Source organism: Anomaloglossus baeobatrachus, chromosome 2, assembly GCF_048569485.1.
Source record: "Anomaloglossus baeobatrachus isolate aAnoBae1 chromosome 2, aAnoBae1.hap1, whole genome shotgun sequence".
Lineage (NCBI taxonomy): Eukaryota > Metazoa > Chordata > Amphibia > Anura > Aromobatidae > Anomaloglossus > Anomaloglossus baeobatrachus.
The window spans coordinates 35,212,389-35,239,888 of NC_134354.1; the positions used below are offsets into that span (position 1 = coordinate 35,212,389).

The 27,500-nt window shown below is 47.9% G+C and overlaps 1 protein-coding gene across 1 annotated transcript in view; it reads right to left on the reverse strand.

Moving 5' to 3' along the window:
- The window catches only part of TTC3 (tetratricopeptide repeat domain 3), a 198,987-nt gene that overhangs the window by 132,056 nt on the left and 39,431 nt on the right, over positions 1-27,500 (reverse strand). The window contains 3 exon segments of the mRNA XM_075333306.1: positions 12,848-12,902; positions 14,705-14,767; positions 16,647-16,741. Of these exon segments, the coding sequence (XP_075189421.1) occupies positions 12,848-12,902; positions 14,705-14,767; positions 16,647-16,741 (213 nt within the window).

A 27,500-nucleotide genomic window follows, 5' to 3' on the forward strand; every position in this document is an offset into this window, starting at 1 on the left:
CCTTCATTATGGGTAAATCGACCCGCAAAACCAGGTCCAGGGCTTCCTCACAGCCCCCTGCCATTAAGGGGGACATCGTTACCCTGCTTACCCGCCCCAATCCTCCCCGCCGTGAGCTCCATAATCTCCCGTCGGAGAAGCATGGAGGAGACTCACCACGCGGCAGGCACATGGAGGAGCTGGAGGTCAGCGCGGCCATCCACCAGACTCCCCTGAAGCAGACCGCATCCCCGCCACCACTGACTGGTAGTGACGGAGGGGCCCTCCAACGGTCACCCACGCGGCTGGAGGAAGGAAGAGGGGCAGCAACCCAGGATGGTGTTCCCCCACGTGACGGAGCGGCCGCTTACATGGAGGTGCCTGTTCATGCACAGGTCGGAGCGCACGGGGGAGAGCCTGGAGGAAAGCCCCAACCGCCGACCAAGGTACAGCAGCAGCCGGACCTCGCACGGAGAAGGGGCAGCATGGAGGACCGGCAGGATGCGGAGGCGCGGGATGAGGTGAGGCGCGGGGAGGGAGGGAAAGGCTGCGCTACCCCGACCCACATAACAGAGGCCCACAGGCAAACACAGGTCTCTCCACCACAGTCACCAAGGGAGAGACAGGTGTGCAGGGAGCCGCAGGGTACTGGAAGTACCTATAAAAACATAGGACCCCCTGCCAAGTCCTGCTACCGTGGGGTGGAATTGCAGGAGGGGGAGACGGCTGAGGGGGGGTCGCTGCCTTCCTGTTCCTTGCGCCCACCCACAGAGGCACCTGAAAAACATATATATCACCCCAGATCGGCAGCTGAGGCCCCAGGGTTAACCTCACAAGAACCCATATTGCAGGAAAGGTGGACCGTCCCCCCTGCTTTACACACCACTACATCTCCGGCTCGGTGGTCAACGGGATCCTCCTGGCCCTCGGTCTCCCCTAGGGATACTGATGAGATGGAGATGGAGACGAGGCCATCACCACCTAGACAGGAGAAACAGATGACAACAACATGTCCAGAACACAGTGAGGCCGCGGCGGGCCTGATGAGCCCATCCTCATCTCCCACCAGTGATGATCGGAGATCCCCTGTGAACACAATGATGCCTAAACTCACAACATCAGAGGAAAACAGACCGGTAACCCTGGCAGATCTTCGCATACTATTAAATTCGCTACCCACTAAACAGGACATAACTAATCTAACGACTCAGATTGTCTCTCAATGCAAACAAGATTTTGCCATATTTCGCTCTGAGTTATCGGATCTCTCAACAAAAGTTGACTCACTCAACCAATCTCGTGACTCCACGACAAGTACCTTACAAACACTGACGGAAACCGTTAACCGTCATTCTTCTCAAATACAAAACCTCCAATCCACCCTAGACGACCTCGAAAACAGGAATAGGAGGAACAATTTAAGGATTAGGGGCCTGCCAGAATCCATCTCTACCGCAGATATCCCGGCCACACTAACTTCCATTTTCAACGGCCTACTACGGCGCCCTCCAGGCACTTTCATTGAGCTAGACAGGGCCCATAGAGCCCTCAGGCCTCCAGACCCAAAAAACCCACAACCAAGAGACATAATATGCCGGATCCACTTTTTCCAGCTAAAAGAATTAATCCTACAAGCAGCACGCCAGAAACGAACACTCTCTTATCAAGGCAAGCCTATCCGAATCATGCCGGACTTATCCCGCTATACATTGGCCCAGAGAGCTGCTGTCAAACCATTACTCACCCTCTTACAGGAGAAGGAGATTCCCTTCAGATGGGGGTTTCCCTTCTCCCTGTCGGTGCGAAAGGGCCCCCAGACCTTTAGGCTACGCACACCAGGAGACCTACGAGAATTCCTATCCGGACTGGGCTTACCTACTATCACATTGCCTGACTGGGTGGCTCTCACGGAGAACGGCTTGAGTCTTCCTGGGAGACCCCCAAAATCATGGGGTCGTCCTCCTTTGGGCCTTCCCCACAGAGACAGATCAAAGGGAAGTGATAAAAGAGAACCGATAGTGGGTCGACACATCACAACCTAACGCTTTTACCTTGACGGGAGACAATAGCACCACTTTAGAACTGTTCATAAAACTCATGTGACCAACTGTGGAGGAAGGTTGAACTAGATGGACCTAGGTCTTTTTTCAACCTAAGTAACTATGTAACTATGTAACTATGTAACTGTCAGGAAAGGCCAAGAGGTGTAAAAGGAAGATGAAAGAAGGAAATGACCCTGAAACCTGCAATCTCGACAATACTTGCTGTGTAGATTGTTCCTTCTTCGGACTTACGGGATACCTTATAGTACTTAGTAACAAGGAGACCGATATATAATGCATAACTCTCTTCAAGTTTAACGGTTACCTTTTACAGGACCTGAGATATAATTCTCCTCTTACCCAAAGTCTAAATGCCATACCACTTAGCCGGTGGATATTCAGTTATATCAGGTTATAATGTTATACTAATTACAGTGTGTTGCAGGCTCCTGTGATACCTTGTCACTTGCCAGACTAGACTTCGCCCCACATAGGGTGTGAGCCTCTGTCCCGCCTTTCAAGGTTGCACAAGCTCCTGTTCTAGGTTAGTACCTTTTTAGTTTTTCTACTCAGAGGCTATACCTCTGTTTCTTGTTGTTATCTGAAACTCTGTCTCTTTGTATCTACTATACGCCCTAATCTCTCTGCCTTTACTTCCCTTACGACATCGCACGTAACCCTACGTTCATCAGAATCACTAAACTGTTCGGCCGGAATGACAGAAGTTCGAATTGCCTCCTTCAACGCCAAAGGTCTGAATACACCGGAAAAAAGAGCGCAAATCCTATAACATTTTCACCGACAAAAGGTACAGATAATATGTTTCCAAGAAACACACTTCAAAGTAAACCATACACCGAATATTAAACACAAACACTATACCACTTGGCATTTTGCCAATAATCCCCTCAATAAATCTAAGGGAGTTGCCATTGCCATCCACAGATCCCTCCCCCACCAACTGATCAGCTGCACGGTAGACAGAGAGGCCAGATACATTATTCTCACGTTAAAAATCGAAGGCCAAACGTTAACCTTGCTAAATGTATACGCCCCTAATCAGGATCAAGCCAACTTCATATCAAATTTGGTAGATGTCTCCTCCCCCTTGATACAGGGGACGGTAATTTTATGCGCCGATCTCAACCTCACACTAGACCCAGTACTAGACAATTCAAAGAAAAAAATCGCACCTTTCATATAGAACCATTAAATACATCAAGAAAGCCCTTCTCAGGCTACAGTTGTGTGACGCCTGGAGACTACAACACCCGGCGGTCAGGGATTATACTTTTTATTCTACACCACATGACTCCTATAGCAGGATTGATTATATCCTGGTCCAACACTCAGCCCTCCCATGGGTATCCTCCACGGTAATCGGTAACATTCTATGGTCGGACCACGCACCAATCTACTGCTCCCTGGCGATCCCCTCCCACTCTAAAACGGTACGCCCTTGGCGCTTAAATGAAAACCTGATTACTGACCCTGTGTGTCGGTCAGACATACAGGATACCATAAAACACTTTATCACAGACCACTTCTCCGACACAACTGCCCCTATTTTCAAATGGGAGGCACTCAAATGTGTGCTAAGAGGGGTCTTCATCAAACACGGCTCGCGCCTGAAAAAAGCAAAAGCCCAAGCCTTGAGCTCCGCCCTACAAACCGTTGCCAAACTTGAATTAGCCCATAAAAATGCGCTCTCGACAGAAACATTAAGAAATCTCCTCAAAGCAAGACAGGAAGTCAAAAAATTATTAGACGATTCTTATAAGCGATACCTCCAAATCGGACGTAGCCGCTTCTATGAATTCGGCAATAAACCTGGGAGGATGCTTGCTAGAGCTTTACGCTCGCAATGCACCCAAAACTTTATCCCCTGTGTCAAGGGGCCTACTGATACCATGGTCCATACTACAGCGGAGATATCAGACACTTTTCGTACATATTATTCAAATTTATACAACCTCCCCAAGCCGGTGAACCCCTCTCACTCAATCACATCCCCCTTCACTATCCAGAGTCCAGAAGCGTTAGCGGACCTAGAAAACCCTTTTGACCACTCAGAATTAGCAGAGGTAATAAAAAACCTACCGAGCAATAAAAGCCTGGGACCGGATGGATTTACAGGGAAATTCTACAAAACATTTGCAGACCTATTGTCTCCATTGATGATGGTCGCATTCAACTCTATCTCTGAGTCCTGTCCATTCCCGGGTCAATCCTTGGCTGCTTATGTAACGGTAATTCCTAAACCAGGAAAAGATCCGCACATCTGTAAAAGTTACCGTCCTATTTCCCTTTTAAATATTGACCTAAAAAATTTTGCTAAATTAATAGCTAATAGGTTAAATTCACTGCTCCCCTCGCTGATCCATCTGGATCAGGTGGGTTTTGTCCCAGGAAGAGAAGCAAGGGACAACACCCTAAAAACTATTGATATTATACACTACGCAAAGACCCATAAAATACCGTTGATGGTTCTATCCCTTGATGCCGAGAAGGCGTTTGATAGAATCTCATGGCCTTCCCTCTCACAAACTCTTACACATATTGGCCTCGGTCCCTCTTTTCGCGCTAAAATTCTCTCACTATATAATTCTCCAACAGCTAATTTAAAAATCAATGGTTCAATTTCAACCCCCTTTACCATCCATAATGGTACCCGACAGGGATGCCCCCTATCCCCCCTTCTTTATATATTAATTATGGAACACCTTTTGGCTGCCATCCGTAACAACCCTGAAATTCGTGGAATCAAAATAGCCGGTAAAGAATATAAATGCTCCGCATTCGCCGACGATCTCTTAATCTATATAACCAACCCAACGTCCTCCCTACCTAACTTGGTGGATCTCCTGGAGGGATTCGGTAGATGGTCCAATTTTAAGATCAATATGGATAAGTCCGAGGCCTTGAATGTGTCTCTCTCCAACGAGACGGTTCGGGTTCTGAGGTCGCATTATCCATTTAAGTGGCCCACGGACAATGTAATAACCTACTTGGGCATTCGGCTACCTTCGGATCTCTCCAGATTGTTCCATCTGAACTTTCAGCCTTTTCTCTCCAGATTGGACACTAATTTGGCCACATGGGAGCGTACGAGTTTCTCATGGTTCGGTCGCATTAACATATTAAAGATGACCATTCTGCCCAGACTATTGTACTTACTTCACACAATCCCCACCTACATCCCAGCATCGTTTTGGGATGGAATTCGGCGACAATTTAGGAACTTCGTATGGGCGTCAAAACACCCGAGACTCCGTTTGGAAACATTAACTCGACCCAAAGACGCGGGGGGGACGGGCTTACCGGATTGTCGTCGTTACTATCAAGCAGCAGCTCATGCTCGAGTCTTGGACCTAATCCACAATTATTCGACGAAAATGTGGGTCCATATGGCAACGGATAGATGCCGGATCCCGGTGGGAACCCTGCCCTGGATTCGGTCTCCCTCATTGCTAAACAACCTAGAAATATCTTATACAACAGCCAACACGCTTAAGACTCTGAACGTCCCCTCGATGAAAAAAGGATTGGTGGACAGGAATGGTCCACTGTTTCCTATTTCAGGCAACCCCATGTTCGAACCAGGCTGTGTCGCCCCAATATTCCTAGGCCACCCCAAATCCCGCCCTCTGCGTTTTTACCAGGTGGCCCCAAACGGGATATTACTGTCTCTTAACACGATCCTGGGAGAAACCCCCCCAACGCCACGACAAGTATATGAATATACCCAGCTCCAGCACTTTTTTACATCTATCCCCGAAAAAGAAACATTGATACGCCCATTATCTACTTTTGAAACGCTTTGTCTCACAAAACCTGTCATCCCACATACGACCTCGGTTATCTACAGACTGCTCTCGGAAAAAGATCTCCTCTCCCTACCCTCTTATTGTAAAGCATGGGAGTCTGAACTGAATAAAACCTTCACGAAAACCCAATGGGACAAGTGTTTCTCCCTCTCTCATAAATCAGTCATAGCATCTAAATCACAAGAAATGAGTTATAAAATAGTATCGAGATGGTACAGGGTTCCAGTAACAGTGAACAAATGGTTTCCAGGGGTGCCGGATACGTGTTGGCGATGTGGGACAGAGGCGGGAACGATGGTACACATATGGTGGTCATGCCCAACCCTGAACGCTTTTTGGAACGGAGTCCTCAGGATAGTGCTGGAAGTGACGGGAATTTCAGTTCCTCCGTCCCCGGAAGCAATTTTGCTCTATATGTTCCCCATATCCAAATCTAAATATAAAAAATCACTGCTTAGACATTTACTGCAGGCAGCAAAAACCGTGATCCCCAGACATTGGAGATCCATAGATCCCCCGTCGTTGGAGGAATGGTTTGAGGAGGTGGGCATGACACACCGCATGGAATTACTGGTGGCGGGGTCCCAACAGGAAAGGGATACAGTAGCCAAGACCTGGTTTCAATGGGAGGCGTTCTTGTCTTCTTCACTATACCACCACATCTTGAAATAATGTGCGATGTCTTAAACTCTTTCTGCCTTAATTCTTCTCTTACTTTCTAGCTTGCTATATTTCTTGCTCTACTTTAGTAGTTCTCTCTCTTCTGGTTGAATGTAGAGAGTCCCCCAAGTTTGGGGTTTACGATTGGAAATTTACTTGATTATATATAAGACCAGAAAAATAATTTTTGTAGTGCCATCCTATTACCAGACTATAATTATCAGCTTTATAAGAAATGGTTTATAATGGGATGGATTAGATGGCCAAAACGGCTTCAGTTGAATTTTATGTTATATCAAATGTTTATAACTTACTCCAAGCTATACATGAATCAATCAATCACCATTCTTTAATGTTTTTCATTTCCTGTATCAAAAATTTGAAAATCAATAAAAACTTATTGTTAAAAAAAAAAAAAGTGTGCAGACTCGACCAGGTAGGTGCCTGGCACACCTGCTGAGCCGTAGCCTGGTGCCGTAATGCCCAGGACGCACCCACGGCTCTGGTAGAATGGGCATTCAGCCCTGAGGGAACCGGGAGCCTAGCAGAACGGTAGGTTTCAAGAATTGGTTCCTTGATCCACCGAGTCAGGGTGGATTTGGAAGCTTGCGACCCTTTACGCTGACCAGCGACAAGGACAAAGAGTGCATCCGGGCGGCACAGGAGCGCCGTGCGGGAATGTAGATCCTGAGTGCTCTCACCAGATCCAACAGATGCAAATCCTTTTCAAATTGATGGACTGGATGAGGACACAAAGAAGGTAAGGTGATGTCTTGATTGAGATGAAAGTGGGATACCACCTTAGGGAGAAAGTCCGGATTCGGACGCCGAACCCCCTTGTCCTGGTGAAGACCAGGAATGGAGATTTGCATGACAGCGCTGCTAGCTCGGACACTCTCTGAAGAGACGTGACCGCTACTAGAAAGGCCACTTTCTGTGAAAGACGGAAAAGGGAAACAACTTTCAAAGGCTCGAAAGGCGGCTTCAAGAGGGTCATTAGAACCTTGTTCAGACTCCAGAGCTCTAACGGCGGCTTGTACGGAGTGATGAGAAGACAAACTCCCTGCAGGAACGTGCGTACCTGCGGAAGTCGGCTAGGCGTTTCTGAAAAAATACAGATAGCGCTGAGACTTGTCCTTTAAGGGAGCTGAGCGACCAACCATTTTCCAACCAAGATTGTAGGAAGGAAGGAAAAATAGGCGATGCAAATGGCCAGGGAGAAACTCCTTGAGCAGAGCACCAAGATAAGAATATCTTCCACGATCTGTGGTAGATCTTGGCGGACGTTGGCTTCTTGGCCTGCGTCATGGTGACAACCACTCCTGAGATAATCCTGAAGACGCTAGGATCCAGGACTCAATGGCTACACCGTCATGTTTAGGGCCGCAGAGTTCAGATGGAAAAAAAGGGCCCTTGAAACAGCAAGTCTGGTCGGTCTGTTAGTGCCCACGGTTGGCCTATCGTGAGGTACCACAGATCCGGGAACCCCGACCTCCTCGGCCAATCTGGAGCGACGAGGATGGCGCGGCGACAGTCGGACTTGATCTTGCGCAGCACTCTGGGCAACAATGCCAGAGGTGGGACACATAAGGTAGCCGGGACTGCGACCAATGTTGAACTGAGGCGTCCGCCGCCAGAGCTCGATGATCGTGAGACTGTGCTATGAAGCCGGGACAATGTTGTTGTGCCGTGACGCCATTATGTCGACGTCCGGCATCCCGCAGCGGCGACAGATCTCCTGAAACCCGTCCGGGTGAAGAAACCATTCCCCTGCGTCCATACCCTGGCGACTGAGGAAGTCTGCTTCCTAGTTTACCACGCCTGGGATGTGAACTGCGGATATGGTGGATGCCGTGTCTTCCACCCACGTCAGAATCCGCCGGCTTCCTGGAAGGCTTGCCGGCTGCGTGTTCTTCCGTGGTGGTTGATGTATGCCACCGCTGTGGAGATATCCGACTGAATTCGGATGTGCTTGCTTTTCAGCCACTGCTGGAAGGCTTGTAGGACAAGATACACTGCTCTGATTTCCAGAACATTGATCTGAAGGGTGGACTCTTGCTGAATCCACGTACCTTGAGCCCTGTGGTAGAGAAAAACTGCTCTCCACTCTGATAGACTCGTGCCTGTCGTAACTACCGCCCAGGATGGGGGTAGGAAGGACCTTTTTTCCGACCATGAGGTGGGAAGAAGCCACCACCGTAGAGATTCTTTGGCCGCCTGAGAAAGGGAGACGTCTCTGTCGATGGGCGTCGACCTCCCGTCTCATTGGCGGAGAATGTCCCATTGTAGTGGACGCAGATGAAACTGCGTGAAAGGGACTGCCGCCATTGCTACCATCTTACGTGAGAAGTGCATGAGGCGTCTCAATGTGCGACTGATCCTAAGGAGAGATTGCAGCCTTGTCTGTAGTGAACGCTGTTTGTCTAGCGGAAGCTTCACTATCGCTGAGAGAGTATGAAACTCCATGCCTAGATATGTTAGTGATTGGCCCGGGGTCGGATCTGACTTTGAAAAGTTGATGATCCACCCGAACTCTGGAGAGTCTCCAGCGCAACGTTCGGCTGTGTTGTCATGTTCCTTAAGAGGGTGCCTTGACAAGTAGATCTCCCAAATACGGGATCACAGAGTGACCTTGAGATTGCAGGACTGGTACTACTGCTGCCATGACCTTAGCGAAGACCCGTGGGGCTATCGCCAGCCGGAAGGCAGAGGTACGAACTGAAGGTGTTCGCGTCTTATAACAAAGCGTAGAAACGCTGGAGCTCTGGATCAATCGGCACGTGGGGATAAGCATCCTTGACGTGTATCGATGTTAGGAAATTTCCTTGAAACATTGAGGCGATGACGGAGCGGGGGGATTACATCCGGAACCGCCTGGTGTTCACGAGCTGGTTGAGCCGTGTTAGATCCAGAACGGGACGGAAATACTCGTCCTTTCTTGGCACCGCAAATAATTCGGAGTAAAAACCGTGACCTTGTTCCTGAAGAGGAACGGGGGTCACCACTCGTTGTGCCTTTAGAGAGCCCACCGCCTGCAGAAGAGCATCGGCTCGGTCGGGAGGTGGAGAAGTTCTGAAGAATTGAGTTGGAGGACGAGAACTGAACTCTATCCTGTACCCGTGAGACAGAATGTCTCTCACCCAACGGTCTTTGACCTGTGACAGCTAAATATCGCCAAGGCGGGAGAGCCTGCTACCGACCGAGGATGCGGAGAGAGGAGGCCGCAAGTCATGAGGAAGCCTCTTGGAAGCGGGTTTTCAGGCTGTCTTTTTTGGGCGTGACTGAGCCCGCCAAGAAACTGAGCTCCTCTGATCCTTTTGAGTCCTCTTTGGACGAGGAGAAATGGGACCTGCCCGAGCCTTGAAAAGACCGAAAACCCCGACTGTCCCTTGGTATGTTGGGGTTTGTTTTGTCTGGGCTGAGGTAAGGAAGAATCCTTACTCTTGAACTGTTTAATGATTACATCTCACGCACACTAAACAGTCGGTCAGCAGAACAAGGCAAACTGGTTAAGCCCTTTTTTTTTTTTTTTGGAAGCAGAATCTGCCTTCCATTCAGTTAACACCCAGGCCCTGCGTAAAACCACGGAGTTAGCGGACGCCACTGCCGTACGGGTCGTAGAGTCTAGGACAGCATTAATCGCATAAGACGCAAATGTAGACATTTGAGCGGTTAAGGATGACACTTGCGGAACAGATGTACGTGTGACCGTGTCCATCTGTGTAAGACAAGCTGAAGTAGCTTGGAGTGCGTCTACGGCTGCGAATGCTGGAGCTAACAGCGCGCCGATAGCCTCATAGATGGATTTCGACCAGAGATCCCTCTGTCTGTCAGTGGCATCTTTAAGTGCAGCCCCATCTTCCACTGCAACTATGGATCTAGCTGCAAGCTGGAGATTGGAGGATGCCCCTTGGGACACTGGGTCCAGCCATTGCCCACGTCAGGGGGTAGGGATAACGTGTATCCTCAGCCGTTTGGAGAAGCGCTTAACTGGATAAGCGTGGTGTTCCTGGACTGCCTGTGTAAAGTCAGGGTGGTCAAGGAAAGTATTTAATTAACGCTTGGGATACGTGAATGGAATTTCTCCTGCTATGAAGCTGACTCTTCCACCGGAGGAGCTGGGGGAGAAATAACTAACATTCTATTGATGGACGCTATGAGATTATTGACTATGGCGTCACCATCAGGTGTATCCAGATTGAGAGCGGTCTCAGGATTAGATCTTGAGCAGCTACCTCCGCCACATCACACAGAGAGTCCGCTTGCTGGGACCCTGACTAATGTGATGAAGTCGAGGGCCGCTCATAGTGAGCCTCTCAGGCTGTCTGGGACTGTCGTCCGTGTCAGAGCCGTCACTCTGGGAAGCACATGACCCCTCGGAGCTCAGAGTTGTTCCCACTGAGGGGGACCATGGATAATGATGAACAGTGGCCATGGGTTTGAGAGACTTGTCTGGACTGCAAGGCTTCTAGTATCATAGCCATAGTCTCAGAAAATGTGTCAGTAAATACTGCAGGCTCCGTCCCCATGTCCTGACGATTAGCAGAGACTCCGTAGTATACAATGGGGGTCTATGTACACTGCCGGCCATATAGCCGTACATGCTGTACCGGCTGCATAGAAAACATGTGCTTCTGCACCTCTGTTTTACACAGACAATATGCTGTTATGTCCTCCGCACAATCAAGGAGGGTATATACAAAAATGCAGCTAAACAGTGCAATGCATAGTGAATAAGCATATATGTATATGTGCACTTCGGCACTAGTGGAGTCAGCCCCACAGGTGCTGCTTAACGCCTGGTCACAGCGGTTGTGTGACTATCCGAATCCCTGCCAGGGATTCCTAAACTTGTCTCTTCTGTCGCTACAGAAAACACTGACAAGAATGGCTGCCGGCGTCCTGTGTAGAGGAGGAAGCCGTGGGCGTGCCTGAGAAAAAGCGGGAATCCGGCTTCACAGCGTACACAGTGAGAGGGGTGGAGTATGCAAAGCATACTCCAGCTCTCAGCGCTGCCGGTTTCACAGTGCACACAGTGAGAGGGGTGGAGTATGCAAAGCATACTCCAGCTCTCAGCGCTGCCGGTTTCACAGTGCACACAGTGAGAGGGGTGGAGTATGCAAAGCATACTCCAGCTCTCAGCGCTGCCGTGCTGTGCAGCGTCACGCCCCTACCCTGACTGGCAGGTCTGTGGGCGGAAACGAAGTGAGACTAGGCCGCGCAAGCCGGGGACTCGAGTGATAAGCGCGGCCGGCATATAAGCCTTGGTCGGCGCGGAAGTCCCCGGCGCACCACAAGTCCCAGCCGCGCCCGAAATAAAAATGGCAACGGCGGTTAGCGCGGTAGTCCCCCAATACACTAACACACCCAGCAAGCTGTAGTGTGCGATGGCACTAGTGCGGGCAGCGCCGCCGTCCCTGGCGCACTAACACACCCAGCAATGCTGCCGTGTGTCCGTGCGCGGTCCCCACAGGGACACAGAGTACCTCAACGTAGCAGGGCCATGTCCCTGAGGATACTCCGCTCCATGTCCAGCAGATTCCCAGGAGCTGTGGATGGAGCACGGCCTCAGTGCCTGGAGACCGATATGATCCCACTTCACCCAGAGCCCTGAGGGGATGGGGAAGGAAAGCAGCATGTGGGCTCCAGCCTCCGTACCCACAATGGGTACCTCAACCTTAACAAACACCTCCGACAAAAGTGGGGTGAGAAGGGAGCATGCTGGGGGCCCTAGTATGGGCCCTCTTTTCTTCCATCCGACATAGTCAGCAGCTGCTGCTGACTAAACAGTGGAGCTATGCGTGGATGTCTGACCTCCTTCGCACAAAGCACAAAACTGGTGAGCCAGTGATCCCACTGGGGGTGTATAGCCAGAAGGGGAGGGGCCTTACACTTTTGAGTGTAATACTTTGTGTGGCCTCCGGAGGCAGTAGCTATACACCCAATTGTCTGGGTCTCCCAATGGAGCGACAAAAACGGCCGTCGTGTGCTGTGCACTCCACTCTCCCTTCTGCTGTTTTTATGTACCACCTTGTGTTGAAAAAAATGGATTAACTGGATACGGAAGCCCGGTGAGTGCCCTCTTCTTCTCTTTTTTTCTTTTCATGGATGGGACTTATACCTGGGAGGAACACCACTGTTTTTAACCTAGCTGTAACTCTGCTGGAGAAAGTTGTACTGGAGTTTCAATGGTAGAAGGTTCCTGCTGAAAAGCCGGTTGACAGCCGATTAGTGCCCGGTGTTTGCTCTCTTTGAATTCTTAGCAATAATTTATTACCTATGAAGTGGAGGCAAAACCCTTTTAATGCAATCTTTAAAAAAGTAAATCTGAGAACTGACCTTAGACCAGGTGTTCTTAAGCACAACCGCTTTCTTCCCGTCCCACACTGCATTCCTGTAAAAGAAAATCACAATCTATCACATTTATATCTGGATACATATATTATGTAGGAGTTAGATTTTTTTTTCTTAATATTTCAAGAAAAGTCAGGTGACGTCATCCACATGGCCGACCATAATCTCTCGCCTGCGCAAAGCCCTAACCAGCTCGCGCAAGTGCACCCATGTTTTCAACTCTGCCCGCGATGGGGCAGAGCGAACTGCGCCTGCACGAGCCGGAGGCGCAAGATTTTGCAGAGCAATTAGATTAAAGGAGGACGATGAACAGCAGTAGCAGGAGGGACAGAGGCATTTTTGGGGTCTGCAAGGGGAGTCCGGGAACAAGGTGCACCTTCATAGAATGCAGCCCAGGAGCGGCAGAAGGCGATACTTTTGGTTCAATTCTGAAAAAAATGGTGATATCTTTTCTATGGGTTTAAAAAGAACCTATGGAAAAGCTGAAGCTTTGAGATCCCAAGCGACAGCCTCAAAATCTTAATGATTTAGAGAGGATCTGCAAAGAGGAGTGGAGCAAAATTCCTCCTGACGTGTGCAAACCTCATCATCAACTACAAAAAATGTCTGACTGCTGGGAGGCCAACAAGGGAACGGCAACCAAGTATTAAGTCTTGTTTTTCCAAAGGGATCAAATACTTATTTCTCTCAGCAAAATGCAAATAAACTTATACAATGGGATTTTATTTTTTTGGATATTCTCTCACTCTTAAAATGAACCTACCCTTAAAATTATAGACCATACATGTCTGTGTCAATGGGAAAACTTACAAAATCAGCAAGGGATCAAATACTTATTTCTGTCACTGTAAGCTGTCCCTTTCTGCATTTTATTTAGAGAAAAACTAAAGAAAATATGTACCCTACTCACATTCCCTGGGTCAACAAGCAAGTCTCCCGATGTGTCTAGTATTGGCCCTGATGCCTCGTCAACAATGCGGCAGCAGATCAGCGAGATCAGCCGTCTACTCTGTAACGTCCCACTCAGAGGACAAAATATCGTGGAAAGGGAACAACCCCTTTAAAACATTGCCATTTTGAAGACAAAAAAAACAAACAAACTGCAACATGATTAAAAGGGAACCTTTGACCACTTTTTCGGCCTATAAGCTGCGGCCACCACCACCGGGCTCTTATATACAGCATTCTAACATGCTGTATATAAGAGCCCAGGCCGGGGGTATAACATAAATAACACTTTATAATACTTACCTAACGGTCGCGCGGTGGGCCTAATGGGCGTCTCCGTTGTCTGGCGCCACCTCTTTAGGCCATCTTCGTCCTCCTCCTTCTCTAGCCGCGGTGCATGACGGATCCTACGTCATACACACTCGCCGGCACTCAGATCCTGAACAGGGCAGATCAAAGTATTGTAGTGCGCCTGCGCAGGATCGGTGAGTGTGTATGACGTAGGACGCGTCATGCACAAACGCTTCAGAAAGAGGACGAAGATGGCCGAAAGAGGAGGCGCCGGAGCACGGAGACACCCATAAGGCCCACCGCGTGACCGTTAGGTAAACATTATAAAGTGTTTTTTATGTTCTACCCCCGGCCTGGGCTCTTATATACAACATGTTAGAATGCTGTATATAAGAGCTCGGTGGTGGTGGCCGCAGCTTATAAGCCGAAAAAGTGGTGACAGGTTCCCTTTAAACCCAAACACACCATCATGCTTTCCTTGAGTTCTGCGCTCAATATTAGAAACTTTTGCGCAAAAACCCATCAAAAAATATAAGGTTGGCTCTAAAGCATTTATAATTGTCCACCGATGGGATTTGTAATTACAACACGCACACAACTTACCAATAATCGTCCAGACGAATAAAGCAGAGGGCGCGGTTACTGAACAAGATGTGATTATGGGGGCTAAAAGAGAGAAAGAATGGCAATCATTAACCATCCAAACTGTGCAACAACCAGGAAAACACAACATGTACGCAAAGAAATAGCCACGGATCCCAATCGCAATCCACTACTTAGACGTTTTTTGTTGGCTAGTAGGGGTTTTTTAGGTTTCTTATTTTTTGTCTTACTCAAGTTTTACATTCCCCAATACAAGCAATTTTACCATTTATTAGTAATCAAAATCTGCAGCTTTCTCAAGATTAACTATTTATTTTCGTATACATCATGTCGCCTAGGATACCGACCACTGCAGCGAACATGCGCAGTGCTAATATTTCAGGAATAAATGTAAATTTTAAACAGTAAATATGAAAAAAATTCATTTAGATATAATAAATATAATATATAAATATATATATAAATATTATATTTATATATTATATTTAGTTTATATATATATATATATATATATATATATATATATATATATATATATATATATAAAACTAACTAAATAAATATAATATATATATATATATATATATATATATATATATATATATATATATATATATATATATATATATATATATATATATATATATATATATATATATATATACACACACACACACACACACACACACACACACACACATACATACATACATACATACATACATACATACATACATATATATATATATATACACATATTATATATATATACATATATATACATATATATACATATATATACACATTTTTCAATTTTTCAAGATCTGGGGTAAGGGATGGATGACATTTTTACCGATAGCATTTTGGGGTAGATGCAATGTTTTGCTTGCCTCTAATTGCAATGTTGCAGCAGTCAAAAAAAATTCTGGCATTTTGTTTTTCTTTTTTTCTCGTTACCCCATTAACGGATAGGATTACCTCCTCTTACATTTTGATAGATTGGTCTTTTACAAAACACAGCGATAATAAATATCTATATTTATTATTTGTTTTATTTTTAATGAGGCAAAAATGGGGTGATTTGAACGAATGTTTTTTTTTTCAATATTTTTTTAAACCTTTAACTGTATTTTAAGTGTACATGTCAATGGTCGTGTCCCTGCCTTTGATGACGGCTCAAAACACCAAGCCTGCATCTTTCCCCGCACATGACTGGTAAGGCTGTGCACACATCAGCGTTATTCTGCCGCAATACCGGATCTAGACCAAACTATCACTGATCTCGGGGAAACTAGCCAGAAAAAAACACTGCCGGCAGCCAGTGAGGGCGCTCAACACAGAGAAATCCTAGGTGCATTGCCCGCTGGGAAGTATGCAAATCAGAAAGGTCTGTGGAGCCTCTGATACGAGTCTCGACACAGAAACTAGCCAGATATCCCTCCGAAGGAAGGACCTGGCATGGCTCTTTTTAGGCTCCACAGACTTTTTTGATGACCATAGTGTGACATGAGTGTCCTGTGAAAATCAGTCCAGAGCTGGCGTTTACAGGAGATCGTGATTTTCACTATACAAGGCAGTGCAAATGCACTGCTATGTACAGCACAAGCGATCAGACGATCGCAGCTTCAAGCTCTCCAAGGGGACTAATAAATACAGTAGAAAGTAATATTTTTTTATTTATTTTTTTTTTAAAAAGTATGAAAACAAACAAAGTTCAAATAACCCCCCTTTTTAAAAAAAAAACAAACAAAAAAACAAGAAAAAATAAAAACAAAAGCGTTCGTAAATGTCCAATTTATCAGAAATATAACATTAATTAGATCAGTAAATAGAGGAACAAAAGAAAAAAAAAACAAAAACAGTCCTAGGGAATAACTAAATATCCAGGGGGAGGTACAGGCAGGTGCGCGGCTGGTGGTGGTTTGTGCCCAATTCCACTTACCTGTAGTGCATTGCTGCGGTGTAAAACTTAATAGCATGGGTGTACTGTCGCTTTTCAAAGGCTAGATTTCCAGAACGCTTCTTTATTTCACACTCCTGAAACATGAATGAAGGCGAGATTAGACAATAACACCTATAGATTCTCCATGCCCCCACCTATGAAGGCTGATTTGTCTCAGTGTTATTTGCATCAATTATTTCAGCCTTTAGTTATTGCTCTCACCGATGGTTTAATAGTTTGTACATCATCATCATTCCGTCTTTCTGGTTATGGAAGTCTGCTCTAAATGCACCTTTTGTATTGGCCTACTATAGCTGTATGCTATACACAACTGCCAATCAAAAAGAGGCCAAAAGGGAGTGAATAGAGGCTGGAACCAATGGAGGAGATAGGGGGTGTGTCTCAGACTCTCTACAGCTCCAATTTGTAGACCCTGAGATCACAACTCTGCCCTAAAGGCCCCCATACACGAGAGATAGAAACATGATCGATAGATAGAAACATGATAGATAGAAACATGATAGATAGAAACATGATCGATAGAAACATGATCGATAGAAACATGATAGAAACATCATAGAAACATCATAGAAACATCATAGAAACATGACCGATAGATAGAAACGTGACAGAAACATGATCGATAGAAACATGACAGGCAGCGTAACGCGTGGGGCTCTCTCCACGGCCTCCTCCACAGCACACTTGCTTTTTAGCTCCATTATTCTCCCTTTGTTGCATGCAAACTTTTGGCCACACCGGGCCCGGTGGGTAACTATGCTCTTTCTGATCATTTTTTGATCTGACATCCAGCACTTATGTGCTTTTGATATAGCGATTCTGATCCACCTCTTTGCAGCTATGACACCATGGCTATCGCATGATTTCCCTGAGTCTGGCTATTCTGGATCATTTATTTGGCTTTCACCTGCACCTTTTGATATACCCTGTTTCCCCGAAAATAAGACACTGTCTTATATTTTTTTTTTGCCCTGAAAAAAGCACTATGTCTTATTTTCAGGGGGTGTCTTATTCTCAAGGAGACATGGTTGGGGGTAAGTTTACCCCCCACAAAAAGCAGACCCCCCCATCCCAGGATCGTCATACTTACCAGCCCAGGGCGTCTGTATGGCTCCCAGATCCTTCTGTGATCTCCCATCAGGTGTGCTGCACGCCTCCCCTGCGTCTGGCTGACATCAGATCACACACACACACACACATCAGATCACACTCACTCACACACAAACACACCCCACGATCCCAGCAGCTGTGCTGCACGCCGTGCTCCTCTGCCTCCTGCCGACACTCACACACAGTCACACATCAGACAGTAAACACGCACACATCTGATCGCATACACTCACACACACACCCCACTTCTCCCTGTGCCCACCGGTGGGCGGTCCCAGCAGCTGTGCTGCACGCCGTGCTCCTCTGCCGACACTCACACATCCGATCGCATACACTCACACACACATCCGATCGCATACACGCACACATCCGATCGCATACACTCACACACACTCTCACATCTGATCACATACACGCACACATCCGATCGCATACACTCACACACACTCTCACATCTGATCACATACACGCACACATCCGATCGCATACACTCACACACACACTGACGATATCGCACATACACGCTCACAACATCCGGAGATACCACATGCTTCCAGCCATGTGATCCTCTAGCAGGTCCTGGAAGGTCACTGCACAGGGGACAGTATCGCCGCCGAGAAGCAAGCGATATCGTCGGATGTTGTGAGTGTGTGGATACAATCTGATGGATGTATGTATGTATGTATGTATGTATGTATGTATGTATGTGTGTGTGTGTGTGTGACTGTGTGTGTGTGACTGTGTGTGTGTGAGTGTGTGTGTGTGTGTGTGTGTGTGTGTGTGTGTGTGTGTGTGTGTGTGTGTTCCAACGCTGCAGGACCTTGATGCGCTCACCTGCTCCCGGTCGGGGTCTGGTAAGTATGATCGGGGGTCTTCTTTCTTCTGTCTTCTCTCTTCTGGGGGTGTCCGCTGCCTATAATGAAGTGTCCTGCAGTGTCTTTAACTCTTTCACCGCTGCATGACACTTCATTATTGACCGCAGCTATGTCTTATTTTCAGGGGATGTCTTATATTAAAGCATCCCTGAAAACTCCTGCTACGTCTTATTTTCGGGGGACGTCTTATTTTCGGGGAAACACGGTATGTATTGCTACTTTGTAACACTCACGCAGCTTCTATTAGCATTGTAATTGTGTTTAAGGGGTTCTTTTTATGACATGATCTCAAACATTGTGATGATCATCATGATCTCTGTATTTGCTGGCTATTTGATCTATGCCATATGCACTTTGGCGCTGAGATATACTATCATGTTGTGCAATTTCAATGACAATGGTTATGATTTTATGTGCTAAATCCTTAATGTATTTATACACTTGTCAGTGCGGGCCCCCCCTCCCCCCCGTTTTTTTTGTTGGGTTTCCCCCCCCCCCTGCCTTGCTGGGAATTAACCCTTAAGGTGCCGACTGCACATTATTGTCCGAACTCATCTTTGCATGCCACTAAATATTGTATTTACAATGTGGAGAATTCTTTGATACATTTTGTGGATATTTTGGATCTATTCACTAGCAAATTGTTTTAGATCTGTATCAATTGGTATATTACCCCAGAGCTATTGTATTATAACTTGAGGCCTTTTTGTGATGTATTGTCTGTTTTAAGTGATTTTAAATTGTGTGTTTCTTCATTGACCCAATAAAATATTATTATACATTATTGAAATGTATTATTATTCTTGATGTGCGCCCGGGTTATGTGTGCCTTTTTCTCCTTTGTGTACAATTCTGTTTTCACACATAGGGCAGCACTCATATGATCACTCCAGGCTGTGCACCCCTCCTCCCCATTATTCACGATAGATAGAAACAGGATCAGTAGATAAAAACATGATAGATAGAAACATGATAGATAGAAACGTGATAGATAGAAACGTGATCAGTAGATCGAAACAGGATCGAAACAGGATCGAAACAGGATCGAAAGATCGAAACAGGATCGATAGATCGAAACAGGATCGATAGATCGAAACAGGATCGATAGATAGAAACAGGATCGATAGATAGAAACAGGATCGATAGGATAGAAAGATAGATAGGTACTGTGTTTTTCCAAAAATAAGTCCTCCCTCAAAAATAAGACCTAGCAGGGATTTTCAGCATTTTCGGAGCAAAGTTTAAATATAACCCCTCCCCCGAAAGAAGGGAATTTTGTTTACTTACCGTAAATTCCTTTTCTTCTAGCTCCAATTGGGAGACCCAGACAATTGGGTGTATAGCTATTGCCTCCGGAGGCCACACAAAGTATTACACTTAAAAGTGTAAGGCCCCTCCCCTTCTGGCTATACACCCCCCAGTGGGATCACTGGCTCACCAGTTTTAGTGCCAAAGCAAGAAGGAGGAAAGCCAATAACTGGTTTAAAGACCAATTCAATCCGAGGAAACATCGGAGAACTGAACCATACCACATGAACAACATGTGTACCCGAAAAAACAGAAAAACCCCGAGAAAACAGGGCGGGTGCTGGGTCTCCCAATTGGAGCTAGAAGAAAAGGAATTTACGGTAAGTAAACAAAATTCCCTTCTTCTTTGTCGCTCCTAATTGGGAGACCCAGACAATTGGGACGTCCAAAAGCAGTCCCTGGGTGGGTAAAAGAATACCTCGTGATAGGGCCGTCAAACAGCCCTTTCCTACAGGTGGGCAATCGCCGCCTGAAGGACTTATCTACCTAGGCTGGCGTCTGCCGAAGCGTAGGTATGCACCTGAAAATGCCTGGTAAAAGTATGCAGACTCAATCAGGTAGGTGCCTGACACACCTGCTGAGCCGTAGCCTGGTGCCGTAATGCCCAGGATGCACCCACGGCTCTGGTAGAATGGGCCTTCAGCCTTGAGAGAACCAGAAGCCCAGTAGAACTGTAGGTTTCAAGAATTGGTTCCTCGATCCCCCGAGCCAGGGTGGATTCAGAAGCTTGCGACTGTTTACGCCGACCAGCGACAAGGACAAAGAGTGCATCCGGGTGGCGCAGGAGCGCCATGCGGGAAGTAGAACCTGAGTGCTCTCACCAGAACCAACAGATGCAAATCCTTCTGAAATTGATGGACTGGACGAGGACACAAAGAAGGTGAGGTGATATCCTGATTGATATGAAAGTGGGATACCACCTTAGGGAGAAATTCCGGAATCGGACGCAGAACTACCCTGTCCTGGTGAAGGACCAGGAAGGGAGATTTGTATGAGAGCGTTGCTAGCTCGGAAACTCTCCTAAGAGACGAGACCGTTACTAGAAGGCCACTTCCCGAGAAAAGCGGGAAGGGAGACCTCTTTCAAAGGCTCGAAAGGCGGCATCTGGAGATCAATTAGAACCTTGTTCAGATCCCAGGGCTCTAACGGCCGCTTGTACGGAGTGCTGAGACGACAAACTCCCCGTAGGAACGTGCGTACCTGAGGAAGTCGTTTCTGAAAAAATACAGATAGCGCTGAGACTTGTCCCTAAAGGGAACTGAGCGACAACCCTTTTTCCAACCTAGATTGCAGGAAGGAAGGAAACATAGACGATGCAACCGGCCAGGGAGAAACACCCTGCGCCGAGCACCGAGATAAGAATATCTTCCACGTCCTGTGGTCAATCTTGGCGGACGTTGGTATGCTAGCCTGTCTCATGGTGGCAACCACGTCCTGAGGTAATCCTGACGACACTAGGTTCCAGGACTCAATGCCACACCATCAGGTTGAGGGCCGTAGAATTCAAATGGAAGAATGGCCCTTGAGACAGCCAGTCTGATTGGTCTGGTAGTGCCCCCGGTTAGCCTACCGTGAGGCACCACAGAACCGGGAACCACAACATCCTCGGCCAATCTGTAGCGACGAGGATGGCGCGGCCGCAGTCGGTCCTGATCTAGCGCAGCACTCTGGGCAACAATGCCAGAGGTGGCACATAAGGTAGCTGGAACTGCGACCAATGCTGAACTAAGGCGTCTGCCGCCAGAGCTCGATGATTGTGAAACCGTGCCATGAAGCTGGCACATTGATGTTGTGCCGTGACGCCATTAGATCGACGTCCGGCCTCTGTCAGCGGCGCCAGATCTCCTGAAACCCGTCCGGGTGAAGAGACCATACCCTTTCGGCCACACCCCGGCGACTTAGGAAGTCAGCTTCCTAGTTTTCCACGCCTGGGATGTGAACTGTGGATATGGTGGATGCCGTGTCTTCCACCCACATCAGAACCTGCCGGACTTCCTGGAAGGCTTGCCGGTTGCGCGTTCTTCCTTGGTGGTTGATGTATGCCACCGCTGTGGAGTTGTCCGACTGAAGTCGGATTTGCTTGCTGTCCAGCTGCTGTTGGAAGGTTTGTAGGGCAAGATACACTGCTCTGTGTTCAAGAACATTGATCTGAAGGGTGGACTCTTGCTGAGTCCACGTACCCTGAGCGCTGTGGTGGAGAAAAACTGCTCCCCACCCTGATAGACTCGCGTCTGTCGTAACTATCGCCCAGGATGGGGATAGGAAGGACCTTCTTTTTGACCATGAGGTGGGAAGAAGCCACCACCGTAGAGATTCCTTGGCCGCCTGAGAAAGAAAGACGACTCTGTTGAGGGAGGTCGACTCCCCGTCCCATTGGCGGAGAATGTCACATTGTAGTGGACGCAGATGAAACTGCGCGAAAAGAACTGCCTCCATTGCTACCATCTTACGTAGGAAGTGCATGAGGCGTCTCAATGTGTGCGACTGGTTCTTAAAGAAGAGATTGCAGCCCGTAGTGAATGCTGTTTGTCTAGCGGAAGCTTCACTATCGCTGAGAGAGTATGAAACTCCATGCCTAGATATGTTAGCGATAGGGTCGGGGTCGGATCTGACTTCAAAAAGTTGATGATCCACCCAAAACTCTAGAGAGTCTCCAGCGCAACGTTCGGGCAGTGTCGGCATGTTTCCTAAGAGAGTGCCTTGACAAGTAGATCGTCTAAATATGGGATCACAGAGTGACCCTGAGAGTGCAGGACTGTGACTACTGCTGCCCTGACCTTGGCGAAGACCAGTGGGACTGTCGCTAGCCAGAAGGTAGAGCTACGAACAGAAGGTGTTCGTCTCCTATAACGAAGCGTAGAAACGCTAGTGCTCTGGATCAATCGGCACGTGTGGATAAGCATCCTTGATGCCTAATGATGCTAGGAAATCTCCTTGGGACATTGAGGCGATGACATGGCGGAGGGATTCCATCCGGACCGCCTGGTGTCCACGAGCTTGCTGAGCAGTTTTAGATCCAGAACGGGACGGAACGGCCCGTTCTTATAGGCACCGCAAATAATTTGGGGTAAAAACCGTGACCTTGTTCCTGAAGAGGAACGGGGGTCATCACTCTTTCTGCCTATAGAGTGCACCCTGTTTGCAGAAGAGCAGCGGCTCGGCCGGGAGGTGGAGACGTTCTGAAGAATCGAGTTGGAGGACGAGAAGTGAGCTCTATCCTGTACCCGTGAGACAGAATGTCTCACACCCAACGGTCATTGACCTATGGCAGCTAAATATCGCCAAGGCGGGTGAGCCTGCTACCGACCGAGGATGCGGAGAGAGGAGGCCGCAAGTCATGAGGAAGCCGCCTTGGAAGCGGGTTTTCAGACTGTCTCTTTTTTGGGCGTGACTGAGCCCGCCAAGAATCTGAGCTCCTCTGATCCTTTTGAGTCCACATTGGACGAGGAAAAATGGGACCTGCCCGAGCCTCGAAAAGACCGAAACCACGACTGCCTCCTGCTCTGTTGGGGTTTGTTGTGTCCGGGCTGAGGAAAGGATGAATCCTTACCCCTGGACTGTTTAATGGTTACATCCAAACGCTCACCAAACAGTCGGTCAGCAGAAAAAGGCAACTGGTTAAGCAACCTTTTTTGGAAGCAGAATCTGCCTTCCATTCACTTAACGAGCAGACCAGGCTCTGCTTAAAAACACGGAGCAGCGGAGGCTACTGCCGTACGGTTCGCAGAGTCTAGGGCAACCTGCTACTGCCGTACGGTTCGCAGAGTCTAGGGCAACCTGAATCGCGTAAGAAACAAATGCAGACATTTGAGAGGTTAAGGATGCCACCTGCGGCACAGATGTACGTGTAACTGTGTCAATCTGTGTAAGACAAGCTGAAATAGCTTGGAGTGCCCCAAGGGTGAGAATGCTGGAGCCAACGGTGCGCCGACAGTCTCATAGATGGATTTAGACCAGAGATCCATCTGTCTGTCAGTGGCATCTTTAAGTGCAGCTCCATCTCCCACTGCAACTATGGATCTAGCTACAAGCCTGGAGATTGGAGGATGCCGCTTGGGACACTGGGTCCAGTCCTTGACCACGTCAGGGGGCAGGGATAACGTGTATCCTAAGCCGTTTGGAGAAGCGCATATCTGGATAAGTGTGGTGTTCCTGGACTGCCTCTCTGAAGGCAGAGTGGTCCAGAAAAATACGTGAAGCTGACTCCTCCACTGGAGGAGCTGGGTGAGAAATAACCAACATTCTATTGATGGACGCTATAAGATTATTCACTATGGCGTCACCATTAGGTGTATCCAGATTGAGAGCGGTCTCAGGATCAGAATCCTGAGCCGCTACTTCCGCCTCATTACACAGAGAGTCCTTCTGCTAGGACCCTGATGAAACCGAGGGCCGCTCATAGTGAGCCCGCTTAGGCTGTCTGGGACTGACGTCTGTGCAGAGCCGTGACTCTGGGATGCGTGTGACATTCCCGGAGCTGTTAGTTGTTCACACTGAGGGGGGCCATGGATCAATGATTCAACAGTGCCCATGTTGTGAGAGACATGTCCGGACTGCTAGGCTTCTAGTATCATAGCCATAGTCTCAGAAAATCTGTCAGTAAATACTGCAGACACCGTCCTCATTCTCTGGCCATTAGCAGAGACTCCGGCTGAGTTGGATATAATGGGGGTCTATGTAACCTGCCGGCCGTATAGCCGTACATGCTGTACCGGCTGCATAGAAAAACATGTGGTTCTGCACCTTTGTTTTACACAGAGAATATGCTGATAACTCCTCCGCACAATCCAGGAGGGTATATACAACGTGCGACCAAACAGTGCAATGTATATAGTACAAGCATATCTATAAGTGCACTTCTGCACTAGTGGGGTTAGCACCACAGGTGCTGCTTAACGCCTGTTGCAGCGATTGTGTGACTATCAGAATGCCAGGGTCTTCCACACTTGTCTCTGTATCGTACAGAAACTGACACTAATGGCTGCCGGCGTCCTGTGTAAAGAAGGAAGCCGTGGGCGTGCCTGAGAAAGTGCGGGAATCCGGTTTCACAGTGCACACAGTGAGAGGGGTGGAGTATGCAAAACATACTCCAGCTCTCAGCGCTGCTGTGCTATGCAGCGTCACGCCCCTACCCTGACTGTCAGGCCTGTGGGCGGTAACGAAGGGAGACTAGGCCCAGAAGCCGGGGACTCGAGTTAATAAGCGCGGCCGGCATATCAGTGCTGGCCGGCGCGGAAGTCCCCGGCGCACCACAAATCCCAGCGGCGCCTTAAATAAAAATGGCAGCGGCGGTTAGCGCAGTAGTCACCCAATACACTAACACACCCAGCAACGCTGTGGTGTGCGATGGCACTAGTGCGGACAGCGCCGCTGTCCCTGGCGCACTAACACACCCAGCAGTGCTGCCGTGTGTCTGCGCGGTCCCCACAGGGACACAGAGTACCTCCATGTAGCAGGGCCATGTCCCTGAAGATACTCCGCTCCATGTCCAGCAGATACCAGGGGCTGTGGATGGAGCACGGTCTCAGTGCCTGGAGACCGATAGAATCCCACTTCACCCAGAGCCCTGTAAAAAGGGATGGGGAAGGAAGCAGCATGTGGGCTCCAGCCTCCGTACCCGCAATGGGTACCTCAACCTTAACAAACACCTCCGACATGAAGTGGGGTGAGAAGGGAGCATGCTGGGAGCCCTGTATGGGCCCTCTTTTCTTCCATCCGACATAGTCAGCAGCTGCTGCTGACTAAACAGTGGAGCTATGCGTGGATGTGTTGCCTCCTTCGCACAAAGCACAAAACTGGTGAGCCAGTGATCCCACTGGGGGTGTATAGCCAGAAGGGGAGGGGCCTTACACTTTTAAGTGTAATACTTTGTGTGGCCTCCGGAGGCAATAGCTATACACCCAATTGTCTGGGTCTCCCAATTAGGAGCGAAAAAGAAATAAGCCCTAGCTGCGGTTAAATAATGAAGTGTCCGTGCAGCTAAAAAAGTTACTGTAGGACACTTCATTGTAGACAGCGGGCACACCGCACTCACACTCACCAGACACCGAGCGGGAGGCCCTGCAGTGGATTCCACACCCACACACATCAGATCTCACACCTGCACCCATCAGATCCTGACACACAATCACCCATCAGATCACACAGACAAACACACACACCACATTCAGCAATACCGATCCTGAAACACAGTGTGGTGGAGCACAAGGTCCTGCAGATCGAATGCTTGCTTACAGGACCTGCGACATGTGACTTCCTCCCATCTTTTCCTGCGGCCAGAGGCATTCTGTATCTCTGGATGTGGTGCCCGACTGTCCGACTGTGTCCGAGTCAGCCAGAAGCAGGGGAAGCAGCGTGCAGCATACCTGCTGGGAGGACCCGCCGGAGATCACAGGGTGGACCCGGGAGCCATGCAGACATCTGGGGTCTGCCAAGTTTTTTTGGGGGGGCGTAAACGTACCCCCAACCATGTTTCTCCAAGAATAAGGCCTACTCCAAAAGTAAGCCCTAGTGCTTTTTTGGGGGCAAAAAAAAAAAAAAAATATAAGACGGTCTTATTTTTGGAAAAACACAGTAGATAGCTGTTCACAGACATCTTCCAACTTCCGCAAACAAAGTAAAACCCAGCAATGGCGAGCAAGCCTGTGTTTTCTATAGGAGAATCAATGGCAGAACCATTCGTCAGCAGCTTATCTCCAAGAACAAAAGGATCGGGTGTTGGACCTCCACAGCCTTAATCCTTCCCCCTCCCAAAATCATCTTCAGGGCAGGATCGGGAGGCCCCCCATGATCCGGCAGATTAAGGGATGTTAGAACAGAGGCCTCAAAAGAGCAAAGCTAAAAAGGCAGCAAAATCTGAGGAAATAAACAGCAGTTGACCACCGCCTGTAGCTGCTCACTGAGGGGCTTTCCCACAAACAAAAGGTCATTTTATTCAATAGATCCTGGAAAAATAAAAAAGTTATACAATCATCAAACCAGATCTCCCGAGTCGGGGAGAAAGCAAAAGAGAGAACACAGACATTACAGCACGGGATCCCAGCGGATTCTTTTTGTGAGGTAAAACAGAAAAAGATTGAATCATCTATGATTTCTATTTTAAAACCCCTGATTCGGGTCCCCATAAACTTATTTGGGGACTGGCATCCGGCCAGATATCTGGGAACAATTCCAGGCCCAAACCTGGTTGGTTGGTTTCTTTTTTTACCTCAGTTCAACCCCCGATCCCTGCGGGTCCACCCATCACTATTCACCACCTGAACATTACACAGAATGTCATCAATTGCTAGTGCTGCTCCATATTATTGCAATAGTCACTCTCTCCACTTTTTCTATAAAATGAATTAGTATACACATTACTGTAGCTATATATACATACGAGGATATATTGTGAGATATTTCTATATATTTTTCCAGGTTGGCACATTGTACTGTGAATGTATATTGCCACTTATTTGCTGCTACACATGCCACATTATAGTGTTTGGTCTACAAATATTCCATCACTGAGTAAGGTAGCAACGTACACATATCTATCAAT